Raw genomic sequence first — 20018 nt, 5'->3', positions numbered from 1 at the left:
CCACTAAGCCAGAAAAGCTGATATTTACATGAAAGATTTCTGACATAATGTAGATTCAAGTTTGTTCAAATCATGGCCCCCGGGGGTAGGATGGGACCACAAGGGGGGGATCAAAGTTTTACATACAAATATATAGGGAAAATCTTTAAAAATCTTCTTCTCAAGAACCACTGAGCCAGAATAGCTGATATTTACATGAAAGCTTTCTGACATAGTGCAGATTTAAGTTAGTTCAAATCATGGCCTCCGGGGGTAGGATGGGGCCACAAGGGGGGATAAAAGTTTTACATGCAAATATAGGGACAGTCTTTAAAAATCTTCTTCTCAAGAACCATTGGGCCAAAGAAGTTGACATTTACATGAAAGCTTTCTGACATTGTGTAGATTCAAGTTTGCAAAAATCATGGCCTCCAGGGGTAGGTTAGGGCCATAACAGGGACTAAGGTTTTACATGCAAATATATATGGAAAGTCTTCAGATATGGGCCAAGGTGACTCAGGTGAGCAATGTGGCCCATGGGCCTCTTGTTTTTTGGGTGTTTTTTTGCATCTCAGAGACTCATTTTCCATTATCCTACAGATCTAGTATTTAGTCCCCTACTGACAAAGTCAAAGGGGACTTTAGGTTTGCACTGTCAGTCTGTCCAGACAATCAGTTTTCTGCACTTTTTTCTCTGTTCTTGCAGATATTTATTTGATATTTGATACTTGACTTTGCCATTACAACTTACAGATGAAGTTCGAATTTCGTCTCAGTCCGTTGATTTTTCAAAGTCATGGTACTTGGATTTAGAAAAATAGCATGAATTATCAGTTTTCTGAACTTTTTTGTTGTGCTTTGCAGATATTCATTTGATATTTGGTACATTGCTTTGCCATCACAAGTTAAGATGAAGTTTGAATTTCATCTCGGTTCGTTGATTTTTCACCAAGTCATGATCCTTGAACTTAGAAAAATAGCATAAATTATATGATTCAGTTTTCCAAACTTTTTTGTTGTGCTTGCAGATATTCATTTGATATTTGGTATATTGCTTTGCCATAACAATGTTGTCGGTTCCTTTTTATTTCCGTGCAGAATTATGGGTAATGTCCACACTTGTGGGCCCCCTTCCAGGTATCGATCTGGCTAGCCGCACGCATGGCAGATCTCACCTCAGACCTCAGATAACAAGTTACAGATAAAATTAAAATTCTATCCCTGTCCTTTGATTTAATTTAAATAACTTAAGTTATGGCCATTGGACTTAATAAAATTGAATTAATTATTAGTTTACTTCCAAGTTTCTTTTTTCTGTAGATACTAGTATTAGCAACAAAACACCAAAACAAAAAATCAAACACAGATAGATCTATATGTATATATGTATTATGATATATACAGATTGTTTACCAAAAAATATATATATATAAAGAATTAATTGAAAATTAAATTCAGTGACTGTCACATAATTTTTTCATATGAAATTGCTGCAGACTAACAATCATGTAGCATTATCAAGTTCAAAAAACCATCTTACTACTAGGTCTCTACGATTATTTGTTTTTAATTGTTATGTTTTTTAAAATGGAAAATAGCTTTCCATTTAGAGGTTTAGGGATGGATCCCTTCATGTAATCCTTCAGATTTTCTTTAATACTATGGCAGAACAAAAAAAACTTTGTATAGATAAATTGAAATTCATAATTAACATCAACAGGATTTGCACTATTTCATATATTTTTTTTTAAAACAAAAAATGTCTACAGCATACATACATCAATCATAAAAAAAAAACATGCCAGATTGAAATTGAGTACATAATGCTTGTACAATTGACTATAAAAACTTTCTTATTTCAAAATCAGTTATGAAATTGTTTAATGTTTATTTTCATATTATTTGTATCTGTTGTGAAATTACAAAGTTTATTTAAATGGGTACATTTCGGGTACATTTTCAATAGTCACATTTAAAGTTGGTACATTACGGGTACAATTTAACTTTTTAATTTACACATCAGGGTACATTTCTGGTATACATTTCAACATTGAAATTTTTTGTTGGGTACAATTTGGGTACATTTCAACTTAGTAACTTTAAAGTGGGGTACATAACAAATACATTTTAACTTCCTTAATTGATACCCTGGGTACAAATCGGGTACATTTGAATGTTAATATTTTTCTGTTGGGTACATTTCAGGTACATTTTAACTTTTCAATTTTTAATCTGGTTACATTTTGGGTACTTTTTACAATAGTCGGGTACGTTCCCGGTACCGTTGAAAAATGGCTAAGTATTTTGCGGGTACTTTTTGGGTACATTTTTCAAGGAAAAAGTTGCTTCGGGTACCTTACGGATACATTTTGGGTACCTTTCGGGTACATCTCATTTCTGTAAGGGGCTACACTCCTTAAAACTTTCAGCATTAGGCCACACCAATTTGTAAAATAGTTCTTCGGATTTTCAAACCAAAAAAGTGAGGCGAGAGGGCGAAATTATTTTACGAATATCATTTTTTATTTTGGAGATAAAAATTATGAGGCGAGCGAATACAAATAATTTTAAGTTTGATTTTGAAAAGCGAGCGCTTAAAAATAAAGATCTAAAATCATCAGATATCATTTGTTTACCATTTTGCAACTTTGTTGATATAGTTTACAATAAATAAGATGTATTTCAGGTTTCAAAGATTTCATTTTCTTCATACCTAATACATGTACTTTGCAAAATTAACTGCGTGATAAGGTCTTTTTAAAGAATTTTATTTTAGTTTCATTTCTACAAAGTTTCGATTCAGATCTATGCATATTGCTATAGGGACAGCATGTCCGATTTTGAAATCTCCAATGTATCGCTTTTAGCATTTTCTTGAATTTTAATAAAAGTAAAGTAATGTAAATTTTATTTTAAGTCGGCACTATACAAACACAATTAAGCTCTGTAGAGCTTTTTAACTGACTATAACTGTATAATAGAACACACATAATTATAATAATCACCAAAAACCTTTGTGAATTTGTTAACTCAGTCGGTTCGACTTAGAATAGTCCTCAGTACCCCTTGCTTCTCGTAGGAGGCGAATAAATGAGGTGGTCCTTCGGATGAGACCGCAAAAACTGAGACCCGTGTCACAGCAAGTGTGACACAAAGAAGATTGCTCCCTACTCAATGGCCATTAGCGCTGAGCATAGGCCTATATTTTGCAACCCTTCACCAGCAATGGTAACGTCTTCATGTGAGCGAAATATTCTCATGAGAGACTTTAAACAATATAAGAGTCTACATGCACATGTATAATCAATCAATCGGTGTTCTCTAAATAATGGTATAAAATAGCGCACTTCAAAATTTTCATCGGCTTCCAGTTCGATTGCCATATAAGGAACATTCCAATCCAGTGATATGATCATATGTTCAGTATCGTAAATATTAAGAAAGATATCATTAAAAATTTAAAGCACCGTATTACACTGTTTGGATTTTTCTCGAAAGCCCACTATTCTGTCATTTGTCAGCCACATTCATCAAGGTCTTTTGTGAGCTTGTTGTAAAAAGTCGAAAATATTTTACGTACGCAGATATTTTTGGACACACGGGCGGATATTATTTTTTGATAATATTATAATTTGGATTTATTACAAATGGAAGCAGCGTAATTCCGACGAACTAGAATACAAAATAGCATGGCCTTAGTAATTTAATACAACAATGCAGCTAAATTATTCATATACCCGGTATCACCTACATTTCACAGTTCATTGACTTGGTGAAAGACCTATAAACCTAATTATAGATTTGTTTATTTTCCTGGTCTAAGTCTTTATACATACCTGAATAAGTAGTTGATTTCCAACCATTTTTCTATCCTGGTTCCCCAATTTTCCCCTTTACCATAATCTATACATAATGAACTTTGAATATTGTTGTGGTCCAAGCATTTTTGCAACCGGTAGCTAGGGGACTATGCATTTCCATGCAATACTCTCAGTATGCTTGATTTGAAAGTTTTCAGTATTTTTGACATGCAGCATCAAATTGTTTTAATTTGTTTAAATGAAAATATTTAGTAAATATGCAGGTATACAAGTATTTTGTCATGAATAAATTTCACATTTTGATAAATGAATACCATATAATATAAGAAATTATCAAGGTGAATCTTTTTACTACCAGTAAATTGCAAATTTCCCCTTTTACAAAAATGAGTATTTCCCCTTTCATAGGTAAAAATTTCCTTTTAAGGTATTCAATGTATTACGACCATATTTCATATCTAGTAAATGCATGGATGGTAGGATTTTTGTAATCATATCATTTTGAACACCACCATAGGAATTTTCAAAATTTTGTTTACTGCTTGATTTGATTATTTCACCTACAATTTAACATCTATGGGAAGAGCATGTTTTATTTAAATATTTTTGAAAGAAATTATATTTTCATATGAATCTCTTGATAGAAAGTATGTGCGTTACATACACATTCTCTTTATGAAAATATGAAATAAAATTTATTATTTTCCACACACATTTTTTGAAAATTAGATTTTCTTATTTTTACAAAGGGCAGATAACTTTTAAAAAGTCTCGCATGCGAAAAGGTCAACTTCTACTCATTTATCAGTCATGTGAATTTCATCTACTTCACTTTCATCATTATTTACCAGGAAACATTTATGTTGATTTAAATCCTTCAAAATTGTTCATTACCCTTTCGTTATACATGCAACTTGTACGGTACCAATTTTGATGCACCAGATGCGCATTTCGACAAATAATATGTCTCTTCAGTGATGCTCAACCGAAATGTTTGAAATCCAAAATAACAATGAAGTTTAGAGCTATTATAGGGAAAAACAGTGTGCCCAAAAAGTGGAGTCAAATTCGTCTAAGGATAAGAGCTATGCGTGAGGGAGATAATCCTTAATTTTGAAATGAATTTCTAAATTTTATAACTGCAATTGAATACCTTAATTGTAGAAAACTCCTATATTGAAGAAATCCCCTACATAAGATTGTTTATGAACTTTAACAATTTTTTATGACCCCATCACCAAGTGGATGGGGCATTAATATATAGTTTTACTCTTGTCTGTTCTTCAATGACACCCAGTTTTCTAAACGCCTTGAGAAATTGATTGAATTTATATTTTGTAGGCAGGTGTATATTGATGAGTTACAGATCGAGTTTGAGTTTTGCTCTGGTTCGTTGATTTTTGATAAAGTTGTGCCCCTTCAACGTAGAAAAATGACTGTTACAATCAGTTTTCCAGACTTTTTCTCTAAACTTCTTGAGATATTTAATTCATGTTTTGTATGCAGTTGTATATTGACAAGTTACAAATCGAGTTTAAGTTTTGTTTTGGTTCGTTGATTTTTGATGGAGTTGTACCCTTTTAACGTAGAAAAATTACTGTTGCAACCAGTTTTCAGGACTTTTTTCTAAATGCCTTGAGATATTGAATTGATTTTTTGTATGCAGGTGTATATTGATGACTCACAGATCAAGTTTGAGTTTTGTTCCGGTTCGTTGATTTTTTATGAATTTGTGCCCTGGCCTTTAACTTGCAAAAACTAATGTTGGGACCAGTTTTCCTGCTTTTTCTTCTAAACGCCTTGAGATATTGAACTGATTTTTTGTATGTACATGTAGGTGTATATTAATGAGTTACTGATCGAATTTAAGTTTTGTTCCAGTTTGTTGATTTTTGAGATACCATTACTTACAATATATTGCGTAAACTGCCCCAACTTACTTTGATTCGTAAAATAAGTAAAAATTACTTTCATTCCTTAAATCATTCACTCCTTTGTAAAACATTTTAAAATGTTCCAAAAAATCACTTTGTCATATTAAGTTCTAAGATGCTTTTGTCACTGTCACTCAGAGTAAGATTAGTACTGATATAGATTATTAAGTTTCTGTATTTCAAGTTAAGTTATTTCAAGATGACTCAAGCTCAAATATATGGAGCGCCAAATTAACATAAACTCAAATAATTGAAGATATCTTTAATTATTTAAAGATATCATCAATTCATTTGATGCGCGCAACAATTGAATTAAAGATCTCTTCAAATAATTAATGATATCTTCAATTCTGAATCATTGCGCGCATTAATTGAATTGATGATAGCATTAATTCTTCAGCTGAATTGATGCGCGCTTTAATTGAATTAATAATCTCTTCAAATGAATTAATGATATCAACAATTGAATTGATGCGCGCTACAATTCAATTGAAGAGAGCAATAACTGATATAATGCGCGCATTAAATCAATTGATGAGAGCAATAATTGAATTGATGCGCGCATTAATTCATTTGATGAGAGCAATAATTGATTTAATGCGCGCATTAATTCAATTATTGCTCTCTTCAATTGAATTAATGATATCTTTAATTCATTTGAAGAGAGCAATAATTCTTTTAGAGAGAGCAACTATATAATTAAAGATATCTTCAATTTAACATATCCACAATTGAATTAATGATCTTTTTAATTGAATTGTTGCTCTCTTTAAAAGAATTGATGCGCGCATTAATTCATTATACAAAATCATTGTAAATGATTTAAAGATATCTTCAATTGAATTAAAGAGATCATCAAATTATTTATACCGAGCTCTAAATTAATTATTGCGAGCAATATTTCTACTGAATTGATGCTCTCATCAAATGAATTGAAGAGAGCAATAATTGAATTAATGCTCGCATCAAATCTATTATTGCTCTCATTATTTGAATTAATGCGCGCATCAATTGAATTGATGAGAGCAATAATTGAATTGAAGTGCGCATTAATTCATTTGATGAGAGGAATAATTGATTTAATGCGCGCATTAATTCAATTAAAGAGAGCAATAATTGAATTGATGATATCTTCAAATAATTGAAGATATCATCAATTATTTGAGTTTATGTTAATTTGGCGCTCCATACAAATATGCTCGGAATATTATACATGCTGTAATTTAACACAGTATTTCAGTACATCTATCTTAACAACCAGAATTATGAATTTAATAATGAGACTACATATAATTTTGTCACATCAATTTTGTCTATTTTAGGTAACGATCAAGGCATTAATGAAGATTCGGGGCTGAAAAAATATGATATACAGAGTCGAACAAATGGACGTCGAATTACATACATGTTGGTAATTCGTTATTTAGCAGAGGAGGATGCTGGAGATTATCTGTGTACTATCAAAATTCAAGGTGTGGAGTGGCCCGAGTGGCCCAAAAAGATTGGAAAACTCACAGTGCAGAGTAAGTACAGAGAGTTATTGTATTACAGGGGTCGATCCGTAAGTCCGAGACTAGTAGAAAACGTGTCGGACTAGTGAACTCTCTATAGCACTAGTCGGTACGGACTAGTGAAAATCCGGAAATCAATTTTGAATTGGTAAAGATTTTAGCAAGATTTGTCTGAGTCTCTTAGATGTTTGAACTTATGGTTGATTACCTGCATGGTCAGGTGTTTGCATGACTATGACAGTCTGATCTTCCAAACACATGGAGTGCGTTTGAGACCACCGTTCTTCAAACGTGCACACATTGTCAAATTCCTGCCGATTCCGAACGCCGAGTACACATCACGAGAACGTGTTCTAGGTGCAAGAATTGCAAGTAGTGTGGTCTGAGAACATGCACGTTTGTATGCAAATGTTCTCGTCATTCACGACTCTAACACAGTAGTTCATAACACTATATCTCATGACTTGGTCAATCGAGTGAATTTTATTGACTTTATTGATAAAATTTCGAAATCCTGTGACTCTAAGGTCTGAACACCAAAACAACAGGAACGTCGATCTCGAACGCACTTATGGACGTTTATCAAAGGATTACCTCGGAGGTTAATATTGTATGCTTTTGAAGATCTTGAATGCAAAATAAAATATGGTGGTCTCTTTTTCTTCTGTAGGTGTCAGAAATTGAATTGTTTGCAACTGTGATGTGTTTAGTTTGGTTAAAATGAAGATCATTTTTTTATATACTGGACGGACTAGTGAAATGCTTTGCGGACTAGTGAACATCAATAGTGACTAGTCCGTATGGACTAGTGCTTGAAAAAGTTAATTTCGAACCCTGTATTACTATGATGAGATCAATGATGCATGAGAATGGACTTAAGGACAGTGATAATGAGAAATTTATATTAATTGGAATGCTAATTATCCTTTTGGATATAGTTACTTGCCCCTTCATTCACTAATGTATGCTTGTGTACAACATTTAAGGCATATCTCTGATGGCTCTCACGGTCTGAGATTTATTAGGAATGATGCCTTATATAAAGACCTTGGTTCCTCATGGTTTTCAAGGTTACAGAGGAAAGGTAGAGGTCACTGGAAGATTTTGAATTTTATGTACACGATTTTTGTTACATTTTTCATTCAAATTTGATCAGACTTGTAGGAATGGTACAGCTCGGTGCTTATAGACTTTTCTTCCTCTCGGTTTTCAAGGCTAAATATAAAAGGTGAAGTCATTGACTCACTGTATGTGAGAGAAATTTCAAAATTCTTTTATTTGATTTTTATCAATTTTAATGAAATTTTAAATAAAGATTCAAGTCCCTACTGCTTTTATAAAGGCCTATGGTATTTGTTGGAACAGCTAGTAGTTTCCGGCCTTGTGAACAAGTGTTTCATGTACATGTAATACAGTTATGTCTCCCCTTTTTCAGGGGGAGACATTGTTTTGTACTTTCTGTCTGTCACAAAATCTTGTGAACGCTTCTCCTCTTTGGCTTATCCAATAGATTTGAAACTTTGTACAATGGTTCATTGCCATTTGTAGATGTGTATTTTGTTGGGACAGGAATTATTTTCCTAAAAGTTATAGTGGATCTGATGGATGGAGGGTGTAAAAAAGTTTGTGAACACTTCTCCTATGTGACTTACCGGAGTTCATAATACATGTATCTATGTTCCTGCTTATGCTTTCTCCTCCATCACTATATGCATGCAGTACATTTAGGGGAGGAGGCTTCATTTGGCGCACTAGCTTCCAATTTGGGGAGCTGGGAAGATCTCTAGTTTGTTTTTGATTTCAACTGCACTAGCAATAAGGCTGGTATCTTACATCAAGATCTTTTGATTCCTTATAACTGGTATTCAACTTCACGTATAAAAGCTTAATGTCACTAGAATGAAAGTTTCCCAAAATGTCCTTGTGATTTTAATAGAATTTTCTGGAATGCTCAACTTTGCAGAGCCTTGTTTATGTATCGTCCTTTTCACTTTGGACTGTTTTATCTAAACAGTGATATCAGCTTTCTTTGTTGTTTGACCAGTTTATGACGGTTAGCAAACACGTACTGCAGCAAAAGGATTACACAATTTTTTTTCTGCAGTGATTGCTACATGTACCGGCCTTCATCACCAGATAAAACAACAAAGAAAGATATTTTATTTATATTTTTATGCATTATTAAAAAATATCAATTAGATTTACTACATTGTCATATAGCACTGACTCATTCATTATACTTTTTAAAAACAGAACTCCCATTGACCTAATGGCAATGCTCCATATTTGGTAATGATTACGTGGACAAGTGATGCTAAAACCTTAAGCTATCAAACTAGATTTCAACAAACATGTATTCATTATTGAGGGGGAAAGCAATGTCACTTTCAAAAGAAACATAACAGAAAAGATTCATTGAATGTAAATATTATTTAGTGAAGCCAAGGGGGATGAGTTTCTTTTTATGTCAATCAGTTTGTCTCGATCACTTCATTTCGACATTATTGAAATGAAACTTAATTGCTGTGTAAACTCTCATATTACATTGTAATTTAACCAACTGAAGATCTGCATAATTTGTTTGTTTGTTTTTCTTTTGTTTTATTAACTTAATTTTTTCTGTTAGAATGGTAATATGAGATATTGTTATAAGATGACATGCCATGCAGTGCAGGCTAGTAAACAACTTTTGATAATTAAGTTCAACTTTTGTCACAGTAGGGACTGGAACCTGGCAAATGTTGTGTTTTCAATACTTTAAGAATGTCTATTGTAATGTGGACATCTTTCTTTTGAAAAACTGATGAGAAATTTATAAGAGATACTTTCAGTGGTATTTGTATTTTAAAACTATTTGTACTGTGATATTCTTTTATGAAGAAACAAATTTACATACCATTGCAAAATTGCTAATTTGTGTATATTTTGTATTCTGTATCAGTTGCTCCCCAAATCCAGCCTAGCATTAACTCGATTTACGAACAGAACATTGGAACTTCCCTTCAGCTGAACTGTGAGTCTCATGGCAATCCATACCCAAACATTACATGGAAGAGGGAGGATGGACAGGAACTACCATTGGGAGGATTCCAGTCAAGGGTAAAATTAATATGGTGCACATCATGCCATCATTGTAAAATACACATAAATATAAGCTCATACTAGCAAGCAATTTCAAAAGGAGGGAGAGAAATTTTCGATGATTTTTTATGTGAATTTTTTTTTCAATTATGAGAAGTGAGGGAGCTCAATTAATACATGTATCTCTATTTGGACAGTTTGTGGTTTTCTCTTTCTGTTGTAAGTATATATACAGGTGACTCTCGATGGCTCAGACTTCAATTTCGTGAAGTGAAATTGCGCTCCTGATTTTTTTCTACATAGCAATTAAATTTACTATCAATTTCTCGTTTGATCTCTCGAAGTGAAATTTATGGCCTCAGTAAAGCATACGTCTATGGCACGCCAAATTCACAATCGACTGTAAACTATAGTTTACGGACCGTAAACTATAGTTAACGATTCGTTAACTATAGTTTTCATCCGTAAAACTATATTTAACGGTTGTAAACTATAGTTTACAAATGCTAATCTAAGTTTATCTGTCTTTAAATAAACGTTAACAATAGATTTTGCTGATGAATACAGATTCACATTTGTAAACTATAATTTACATTCGTTAACTATAGTTCACAATTGTTAATCCTAGTTTCACAAATTGTGATACTATATTTATCAGATAAACTATGTTTAACATTCGTTAATTATAGTTTTTGATCGTAAACTATAGCTAACTGCCATTTTTACTCATAAAGTATATATTAAACAAAACTGTGTTTATCACTTTTTTGTGAATTTGGCACATTAAATGACTATAAACTATATTTTACAAACCGTAAACTATCATTTACATTCGTTAATAATAGTTTAGACTTGTAAACCGTAGTTTACAATCGTGAAACCGTATTTATCAGATAAACTATGTTTTGCAATCGCTAATGATTGTTTTCATTGTTAATTATAGTTTACACTTGTAAAACATAGATTATCTGTTAACTATGGTTTTCAGATGTGAAATATAGATTAACGTCGTTAACTATAGTTTACGGTCCATAAACTATAAGTTTACAGTCGATAAACCTAGTTTATCAACTGTGAAACTATGTTTAGCTCATTTTTGTGAATTTGGCGTGCCATATACGTCATTGTTTTTTACTCTCGATCTCTCGGAATTGTGGAAGCATATACACACCACCACTGCAGTGTAAAATTATTTCCACTTCGACCTTACCTAGATAATGGTAAATGCCTGGGGCTAGATCGGACATGTTTATTTAGGTAACACAATAAGGCCTGTGTTCTCTGATTGGGTGGATAGTTAATTGTTTAATTGGCCAATTGAACTCCACCTGTGTTTGGTTTTTGTAAGATAATTTGACTATATATATTTGTGACTGGTTTGGACTTGACAATGAGACAGGAATTTTGAGAATAATCTAGAGACATGATATTTAAGAAAACATTGCTATTTATTAGAATATGTGTTTTGCATAAAGTGACTGAAAATTTTGAAAATTGTTGCTTTGTGTAGTTAGTGACTATGAAACTTTGATATGTACAAGAAATTTGTCTCATAAACATCACAAGCAATTATATCGCTCGGGTTCGAATTTACTATTAAAGAGTCATACTCCTTTCAAACCCAAGCAATATAATTATCTGTAATAGGTATTACATGTTCGTCTGTTTTAACATAAGTAAAGAACAAATAAATACACACAAACTTTAGAACATCTTTTTGTCTATATACAAGATAAAGTTCCATGTTGTTAAAATCAAGTCAAAAATCTCTACAATTGCAACCACACATGTGTATAAGAAAAACAAAATGCATCATGATGTAGAACAGGAAGGCCTATACCAGAATTGTAAATTTCATGATCCCCAGGTTAGAGGTTCTGACTCGAGGGCAGGGCTAAACTTAGTACATATAGTGTATATGTGCAAAACATGTAAATGATGTGTACTTTAATGTTATTGATTGATACAAATTATAGGGGGAGTAGGTTGTCATTTACCAAAATTGTAAATTTCATAATCCTAATTGGGTATATTAAGGGTTTAGTTTCAGGATGGAGCCAAAGTTATTATTGTCTATATTATTTAAAGGACTTTAAGTTAATTTACTGGCATAGTATGCATGTTTAGGAAAAACAGAAAAGGATGTACAAAAAATGTTGAATTTTGCAACTCCAGGGTTTTGACTTTAATTAGGGTGGGTCCAAATTAGTGATATCGTTTACTGATAATGTATGTATATTATATTTCTGCATCCAGTATATGCACTTTTGAGGGCATTGAAGTTTTAAGAACACATTTTATTTTAGACTGTGTTGCTGAATATTAGAATTTAGCTATTACTAGATATTCAGAACATGAAAAAATTTCTAGTTTTTTAGCCCTTGGGACTAGTGATAATTTTAACTAGTATTCTGGTGACCGATAAAGCCTGTGGGCCTCTTGTTTGATGTTTGATCATGTGATCTTGGCCTCAAACTTATAGGCCCAAATTTTTAAACTTTTACCGAAACTTAATTAACCATCTTCTTAACGTTTGAATGGTGAATGATAAATTTTTCATATTTCTTGTGACAAGACCTTTATTTTGGTACCAGTTTTTTGACCATTTAACCTTAATTGACTTTGGATTTGGACCTACTTTTAAGAAAAGTTAATGTAGGCAATACCCTCTGTACTAGCTATTTAAGATAGGGACTTCATATTTGTATGTAGATTTCTTATGACAAGACCTTACATTTTACACCATGATTTTTTATATCTTGTGACATTGTATCATGGTTATATCATGACCCTATTGGGACTATAGGTTGGGACCACAGTATTGGGTCAAAATTTTTGATAGGAATAAAGATTGCAAAAAATGTTTTAAAAATCACAGTAGTGAAACAGTAGGGCCAAGGTGCCTCGTTTTTCTTTTGTTACCTGAATTGATCCTGTAAACTCAAAAGTACTATCAATTAAGAAAAGAAATACGTTACAGTCATAATGAATGTGAAATAATCATTATAATTCATCACATGCTTTGGCCATGTACCATGATGATATAATGAATCCTGCATCAATTGATTAATCTCAAACAGGACAGACAAAGGTACATTGTAAAGGTAATTAAATTGACCTTTGTAATATACAATTTTATATACTGTATTTTGCAGGGGGCACAGCTGAACTTAACAGACATCCAAAGAAATGATCGTGGTAACTACATCTGTGTGGCTGACAATAATGTCAAACCTCCAGACAACTTCAAAGTGGAACTCATCGTCTTTTTTGCACCGTCATGTAGGCCTGTACAGTCTTCAGTGGGCCAGGCACAAAACAGAAGGTTTAATGCCAAGCTAGAGTGTATTGTTGCAGGTAAAGAGACTTAATATTGTAAAAAAAAAAAAAAAAAAAAAAAAAAAAAAGGTATACATGTATTATAAGTATGGAATTTATTTTATTTTATCATGTACATGGTGTCAGTCCATCAACATGTCTGTGGTTATAAACAGTGTCTTTGTAGTGAAAGGGAGTGGGCATTTGAAGTTTTTCTGTCTTTGCAAATACTTGTATCTTAAACAATGTCACCATTATGATGCATATGTTTTGCCTTTCACAGGATATCCCCAGCCAAGTATGGTTTGGATGAAGGAAGGTGAGAATGGAAAACGCATTGATATTCAGGACGATGATAAATATGACATCACCAAACAGTTTAGCAGTCAGCTTCAGAATGACGAGTTCTGGTATACACTTCTTGTGAAGAATGTTCAGGCTAAAGACTACACTAAATACTTTTGCGTTGGAAATAACAGATATGGGAGTGGAGAAACGAATATCGTTTTGTTTGGTAAGTAGATTTTGAATATCATTTTGTTTGGTAAGTAGATTTTGAATATCATTTTGTTTGGTAAGTAGATTTTGAATATCATTTTGTTTGGTAAGTAGATTTTGGTATTCGTTGGAAGGTTAGCTTATAATATTAGTGGATGCAGAAGGACTATTGATGTTGCTCTAATGTCCATAAGTTGGGTGACTATCACTTGTGTCTAGACAAGTGCTTCACCTTTGTATATTTGCAGTAATTTGTAATGAAATATGATTGTGTCCATTTGTTTTGTTGGGTTCATCATAAAACATAACATGAAAATAGACTTATTAAGCCAAAAAGAATTTTAAATGAATATTAATGTTTGTAAGTCAGTAAAAGTCATACTGGGATTTGTACAGTATATCAATCAAAATACACAGTGTCAATACAGTAGTAGTGTGATCATCACAAGTGAAATGTATACAAAAGTTAGGGTTTAATTATTCACAAGATAAATGTATACAAAAGTTAGGGTTTAATTATTCACAAGAGAAATGTATACAAAAGTTAGGGTTTAATTATTCACAAGAGAAATGTATACAAAAGTTAAAGTTTTTTCACAAGTAAAATGTATTTAAAATCTCATTTGTAGGTTAATAGGGTACTTATAGTCTTTGTATGCAAATATAAAAATCTAAACTATCTACCTGTAATTTTGATTTTAAAAACAATAAATTCATATACTCAATAAAGTGTATTACATTGTGTCGTATGATGGCGTCACTCAGACTGCAAATATTTAATTTACACTAAATTGAGATAGCACAAGGACATGCAGTGCACTTAAAATTAAATATATATCAATGTTTTTGCGCCAATCCTGTCCATGGCCTTGTTATTTTAAGAAAATGATAGGGGTCTGTATTTTGTTTATTATCACACTTGAAATATTTGAATCATAAACTTAAAAATTTATGCAGCAATAATGTAGATAATGCTCTTGCACCAAAGCTGTTTTGTTGATATTGTTTGTTTTCCTCTGTAGTAAGCAATAGATGATGTCATAATGTAATAACATGGTCAGACCTTCACAGTGCATGCCACATACATTGCTGGTACATATGCACAGAATATGTACCAGCATAGCTTTAATTATACCCCCCCGCAACAAGTTGTGGGGGGGGGGGGGGGTATACTGGAATCGGGTTGTCCGTCTGTCTGTCCGTCCGTCTGTAGACGCAATGGTTTCCGGGCTCTAAAGCATCCTTTCCACCTACCGTCACCATATCATCCATGGGATGAAGATGTTCCCTATCGATTTTGGGGTCAAAAGGTCAAAGGTCATGCACACTGGACATTGAAGTAGCAATATGGTTTCCGGGCTCTAAAGTGTTATCCTTTCCACCTATAGTCACCATATCATACATATGGACTACCCATGAGATGAAGATGTTCCCTAGCGATTTTGGGGTCAAAAGGTCAAAGGTCATGTGCACTGGACATCGAAGTAGCAATATGGTTCGGTTTGTCATGCCATTTGTTTTTTACACTCAGAAAAGAGGTAGTTTATACCTATTACCAACACCCTTTGGGAGATTGGGGTAAGCGGGGGGTATTCTTAGTGAGCATTGCTCACAGTACCTCTTGTTTAAACAACAGTTATCTGCATGTAAATACCAATACTTTGCTTAACTCACATGTGTAGTTTATTCTCAGTTTATGGTCATGGAAGTAGAATTATATTATATATAACAATAACAGATTATATTGCATGAATTTGGTAACACTTAATCTCCATGTTTTGTTCTTTCCAGAAACAATGGAGTGTCAAGGGTCCAATTGTCCCAGTGCTGGGGGCTCAGGGACATCAGGACTTGAGGCCTCCTTGTCCTCCATTCTCCTCCTGGGACTGCTTTCTCTTTTCCTGATCTGAAAGTTGTAACTGCAAAACAGCATGTAGAAGTGAAGTAGTGAACCATTGAAGGGGAAGCACTCCGTCATGATACACTTGAAAGTCAATACTATGCTTCTGTATGTATAAAGTTAAAACTTGATTTATTCATATTTTTAGAAATAGTGTGATGAGAATTTCTGTTTTATCAAAATTTAATGACTAGTCTTTGATTTAAAGGCGCTTAATGGTGATAACTATATATCAACTACTCCCTGTATTTACAATTTATTTTGGGAAGTGAAGCTTTAATCAAATGTTATTAGTATGTAAATAGACATCTATGCCATGTATGTGTCAATTAAGTGCCATTGAAGGGATAGCTATATTTGTATATTTACCTGTAGTAAATTAATGTAGATTTGAATTCACTGATGACAATTTGTATAGTACAAAAATATACTTGGAGGAAAGGACAGCCCCCTGAGTTTCTGTGAGTGTGTACACATTTCTTGAGATATGTGTGAATTTATATAAATGATCATAAATTATACTTATCTCGGCGTTTGGACTAGTTATATAAATGATTGTGAATCAGACTCATTCCAGAGTTTATTAATACAAGTGAGGGTATTTATGTAATGTGATATGCTCTTGGTTTTTTCACCAAAGATTTCATGGATTCTTTAATGTATATATAAGTTATATTTATTTGTAATTAAAAACTCTGTACAGACTAGTACTTTTAAAAGCGACATCTCTTAGGAAATAATTAATAGCCGCCATCAGCTGCAAACTAGCTCAGACATTTTGAATTCCGTGTATTGAAGCATAACAAATTGATAATAATGCAAACCTTTCTGCTATAAAGGAATGCCAGACTCACAGGGAGTGAATAATAATGGCTAATTCTGTCATGTTCATGGTGATATATTGGTTGACAAGTATGATTATGAGAAATCCCTTCAGTGTATCTTTAGTATGTCTGAAGTAACACATGCAATTATGAGTATTATTCATAGGTGCCTCACATTAAAATATCTTGAACAGATGTTTGTTTTAATTAAAGTGTTAATTTTATGAAATTTTACACTGGTATTTTAATGTGGAGTACAAATGTACCTTGTTGGTAGATTTCCTCTAGTTATTTCCTAGTCATGTGATAACCAAATTGTAAGGGATGCCACGAAAATATAGTGAAAAGATGTTGTTTTTTGGAAGTGATAAAATTCAAATATTTGGTATCATTGTGACTACCCTTTATATTTGTATGTCTGTACGGTTATGAGTGGATGAAACATTATTTTATCCTTGAAATTTATATCAATCATCTTGAATGTGTTGTTTATTACTCATTGGAAAAGGCCAATTTGTAAATATGATAAAATTGATAGATTTCATACATGTATCTACAAATGTATAGATTTTTAAATTTTTTACTAATTGTTCTTAAGCTTTTACAGATGATCTGTGTCAGATGGAATGAAAGTTTAGCATATACTTGTAAACATACTTGTACATATTAATTAGCATCATTCGAAATTTCAATCATGATATGAATGCCTGGAGTGGCCATCCTTGTGATGGTTGTAATGAATGAATTCAGCTGTAAATCTTATGCATGTATTTTCAGACTGAAATAAAGGCTCATTTCTGTAATCTGAAGTTTTCAGATTGAAATACATGTATTAGCTTTTGGTGCACACAAACAAACCAGAAAAGTATTCACTTGTTGAATTAATTCATGAAATTGTAAACAGGATTTGGACTGACATTGTCAGAAACAAATATCAAAAGACAGATATCATACTAGTATTGTATCCTTTATACAATGATTATTTTAATCTAAAATTATTTCTTTTTAAATAATCAGGTTTTGTTGCATATTCGGTCATTTGGATGAGACTGGTACTCTAATTTCTGCTCTGAATGTTTTTAAGGTAGTACTCTACATCGTCATAATGGCTGACTTCCTTTAAAAACATGGATGAAAAAATCGATATCAGCAATATTGGACTTTTCCTTTTCCATTTAAACACCTAGCCGAGTAGCTCAGTAGGTTAGAATACCGACTGATGAACTGTAGGTCGCAGGTTCGAGTCCAGCAGGGGTTTTAAATTTTTTTCAGATTACCTTCTACTAAAACTGTATTTTTTGACAAAATAAAGTAAATTTGAAAATTATCAACTTCAAAATATTGTTGTACATATTCTCCACTTTTCATCTACATCAAATTTCTCTGGTGTAGCGTACCTCCTTAATGTGATTTATACATATACATATATACATTATATGAGCAATTTTATCCTATGTTTGTATTTCTTACCCATGATTTTGGTATATTATGTATGCAATAAACTTGAACATTAATAACAATCACACATCTTCAATTATTTTTCTTGAAAGAGCTATGTGTAAATGTTTCACAATAAAACTACTGTATGTAAACACGAGCCATGGAGGTTTGCTGGAGTTAACTTCAGATTTTAGCACAAAATCTAATTTGATAAAAGTATCTTAATGGCTTGTTATTTTGTCATTAGTTGTGAGAAATTTTGATCATTTATACACTCCACTTGGCTCTGTCTGCAGCTGCTCTGGGAGCTGTGTCAAAGTTTAGTTCTCTACTCTTGAAATCTTTGTCCACAATTCGCCTGTAAGTCTCCTTTGGCCACCCCTTGTCTCTCCTGAGTTTCCTGGGGTGTCCATCATAAAGCTGTTCTGGGGAGTGAGCCGGATGGCATGCAGTAGACATGTCCCAGCCATCACCAGTGCTGTTCCATAGAGCTGTTCTGGGGAGTGAGTCGGATGGCATGCAGTAGACATGTCCCAGCCATCACCAGTGCTGTTCCATAGAGCTGTTTTGGGGAGTGAGTCGGATGGCATGCAGTAGACATGTCCCAGCCATCACCAGTGCTGTTCCTGGATCCTCTCCACCATAGTGGTTATCTCTACTTTCTCGCAGATTTTCATTAGAGATGACATTTGGCCAGAATATCCGGAGGATGCAATACAGGCACTTGTTCTGGAATACTTCCTTTCAATGGTAGTAGAGGCTTTCCAGCACTCTAAGCCGTACAGGAGGACGCTGAGGGCGAGATAATGCTGAGTACGTTGCTTTTGAAGATTCTGACATTTGTGTGGATGCTGGGGCTGCTGGATCTCCAAGTGGTCTTTAGCATAGCGAAGACTTGGCTGGCTTTGGTGTTCAGGGTGTTAATTTCCTGATCACAGTCACCGTCTGTTATCTTGCTGTCCAGGAATACAAATTCCCTCACGTCCTCCAATGGCCTTCGATTGACTATGGCCAAGTTGTTGGTTAAGGGGTTCTTTCGTGGTACCTGAGCCTTCCTGTCGTTGACCTCGAATCCTATGGTGCTGGCTGCATATATCACTGAGGCACTCTTTGTCTTTCGCTGTATGTCCTGGTATCTGCTAGACAACAATTTCGGGTCATCCGCATAAAACAGGTCCTCTCAGACTGAGGTCATGGTCCATTGTATGTCTCTTGCATTGGGTGACACGTTTCGCAAGTCGGTCAATTGCCAAGGAGAACAGCATTGGTGATGGATACATCCTTGCCTGTGTCCACTTTGAAGGGCTCTGTCAACTGGTTGTAGATGACTTGGCTCACGAAATTCTCATAAAGGGACTCGGTGATGCTGACCAATTTCTGTGGATTTGTGTCAAAATTTAATTGAAAATCGACGATTTGTTTTCAAAGCTAACTTCTCAAGAACATGGTCAAAACTGGGAATTAATATACAGTATACATATATGTATATATCCAGAAAGCTTTAGTGATTTGAATATATTTTGGAACTACATATTTTCTTGCTTTTTTATGTAATTATTTTGACTGTGTGATATCAACTCTTTCTATATATATATATAATCCAAATAGAAAGAGTTGATATCATATAGAACTAACCTGTTCACGATTTCATTTCTAAAGTTACAACATCATGAATGATACATGTAAGGCTAAATTTTATACACATGACATCA

The 20018-nt window shown here is 33.3% G+C and overlaps 1 protein-coding gene across 5 annotated transcripts in view; it reads left to right on the top strand.

The window, feature by feature from the left end:
• Positions 1 to 18389, top strand: part of LOC125679071 (lachesin-like) — a 41370-nt gene extending 22981 nt beyond the window's left edge. For all 5 annotated transcript variants that reach the window (XM_056154593.1, XM_048917994.2, XM_048917993.2 and 2 more), the window contains 5 exons: positions 7057 to 7257; positions 10187 to 10344; positions 13482 to 13683; positions 13928 to 14158; positions 15934 to 18389. In XM_056154593.1, the coding sequence (XP_056010568.1) occupies positions 7057 to 7257; positions 10187 to 10344; positions 13482 to 13683; positions 13928 to 14158; positions 15934 to 16052 (911 nt within the window). In that variant the 3' untranslated portion in view covers positions 16053 to 18389. The remainder of the gene's footprint in view (positions 1 to 7056; positions 7258 to 10186; positions 10345 to 13481; positions 13684 to 13927; positions 14159 to 15933) is intronic.
• The last annotated feature ends 1629 nt before the right edge of the window (positions 18390 to 20018 follow it).

The sequence above is a fragment of the Ostrea edulis genome, chromosome 2 (genome assembly GCF_947568905.1).
Source record: "Ostrea edulis chromosome 2, xbOstEdul1.1, whole genome shotgun sequence".
Lineage (NCBI taxonomy): Eukaryota > Metazoa > Mollusca > Bivalvia > Ostreida > Ostreidae > Ostrea > Ostrea edulis.
The sequence above is the reverse complement of the archived record's forward strand: the minus strand, read 5'-3'. Positions and strand labels throughout refer to the sequence as shown.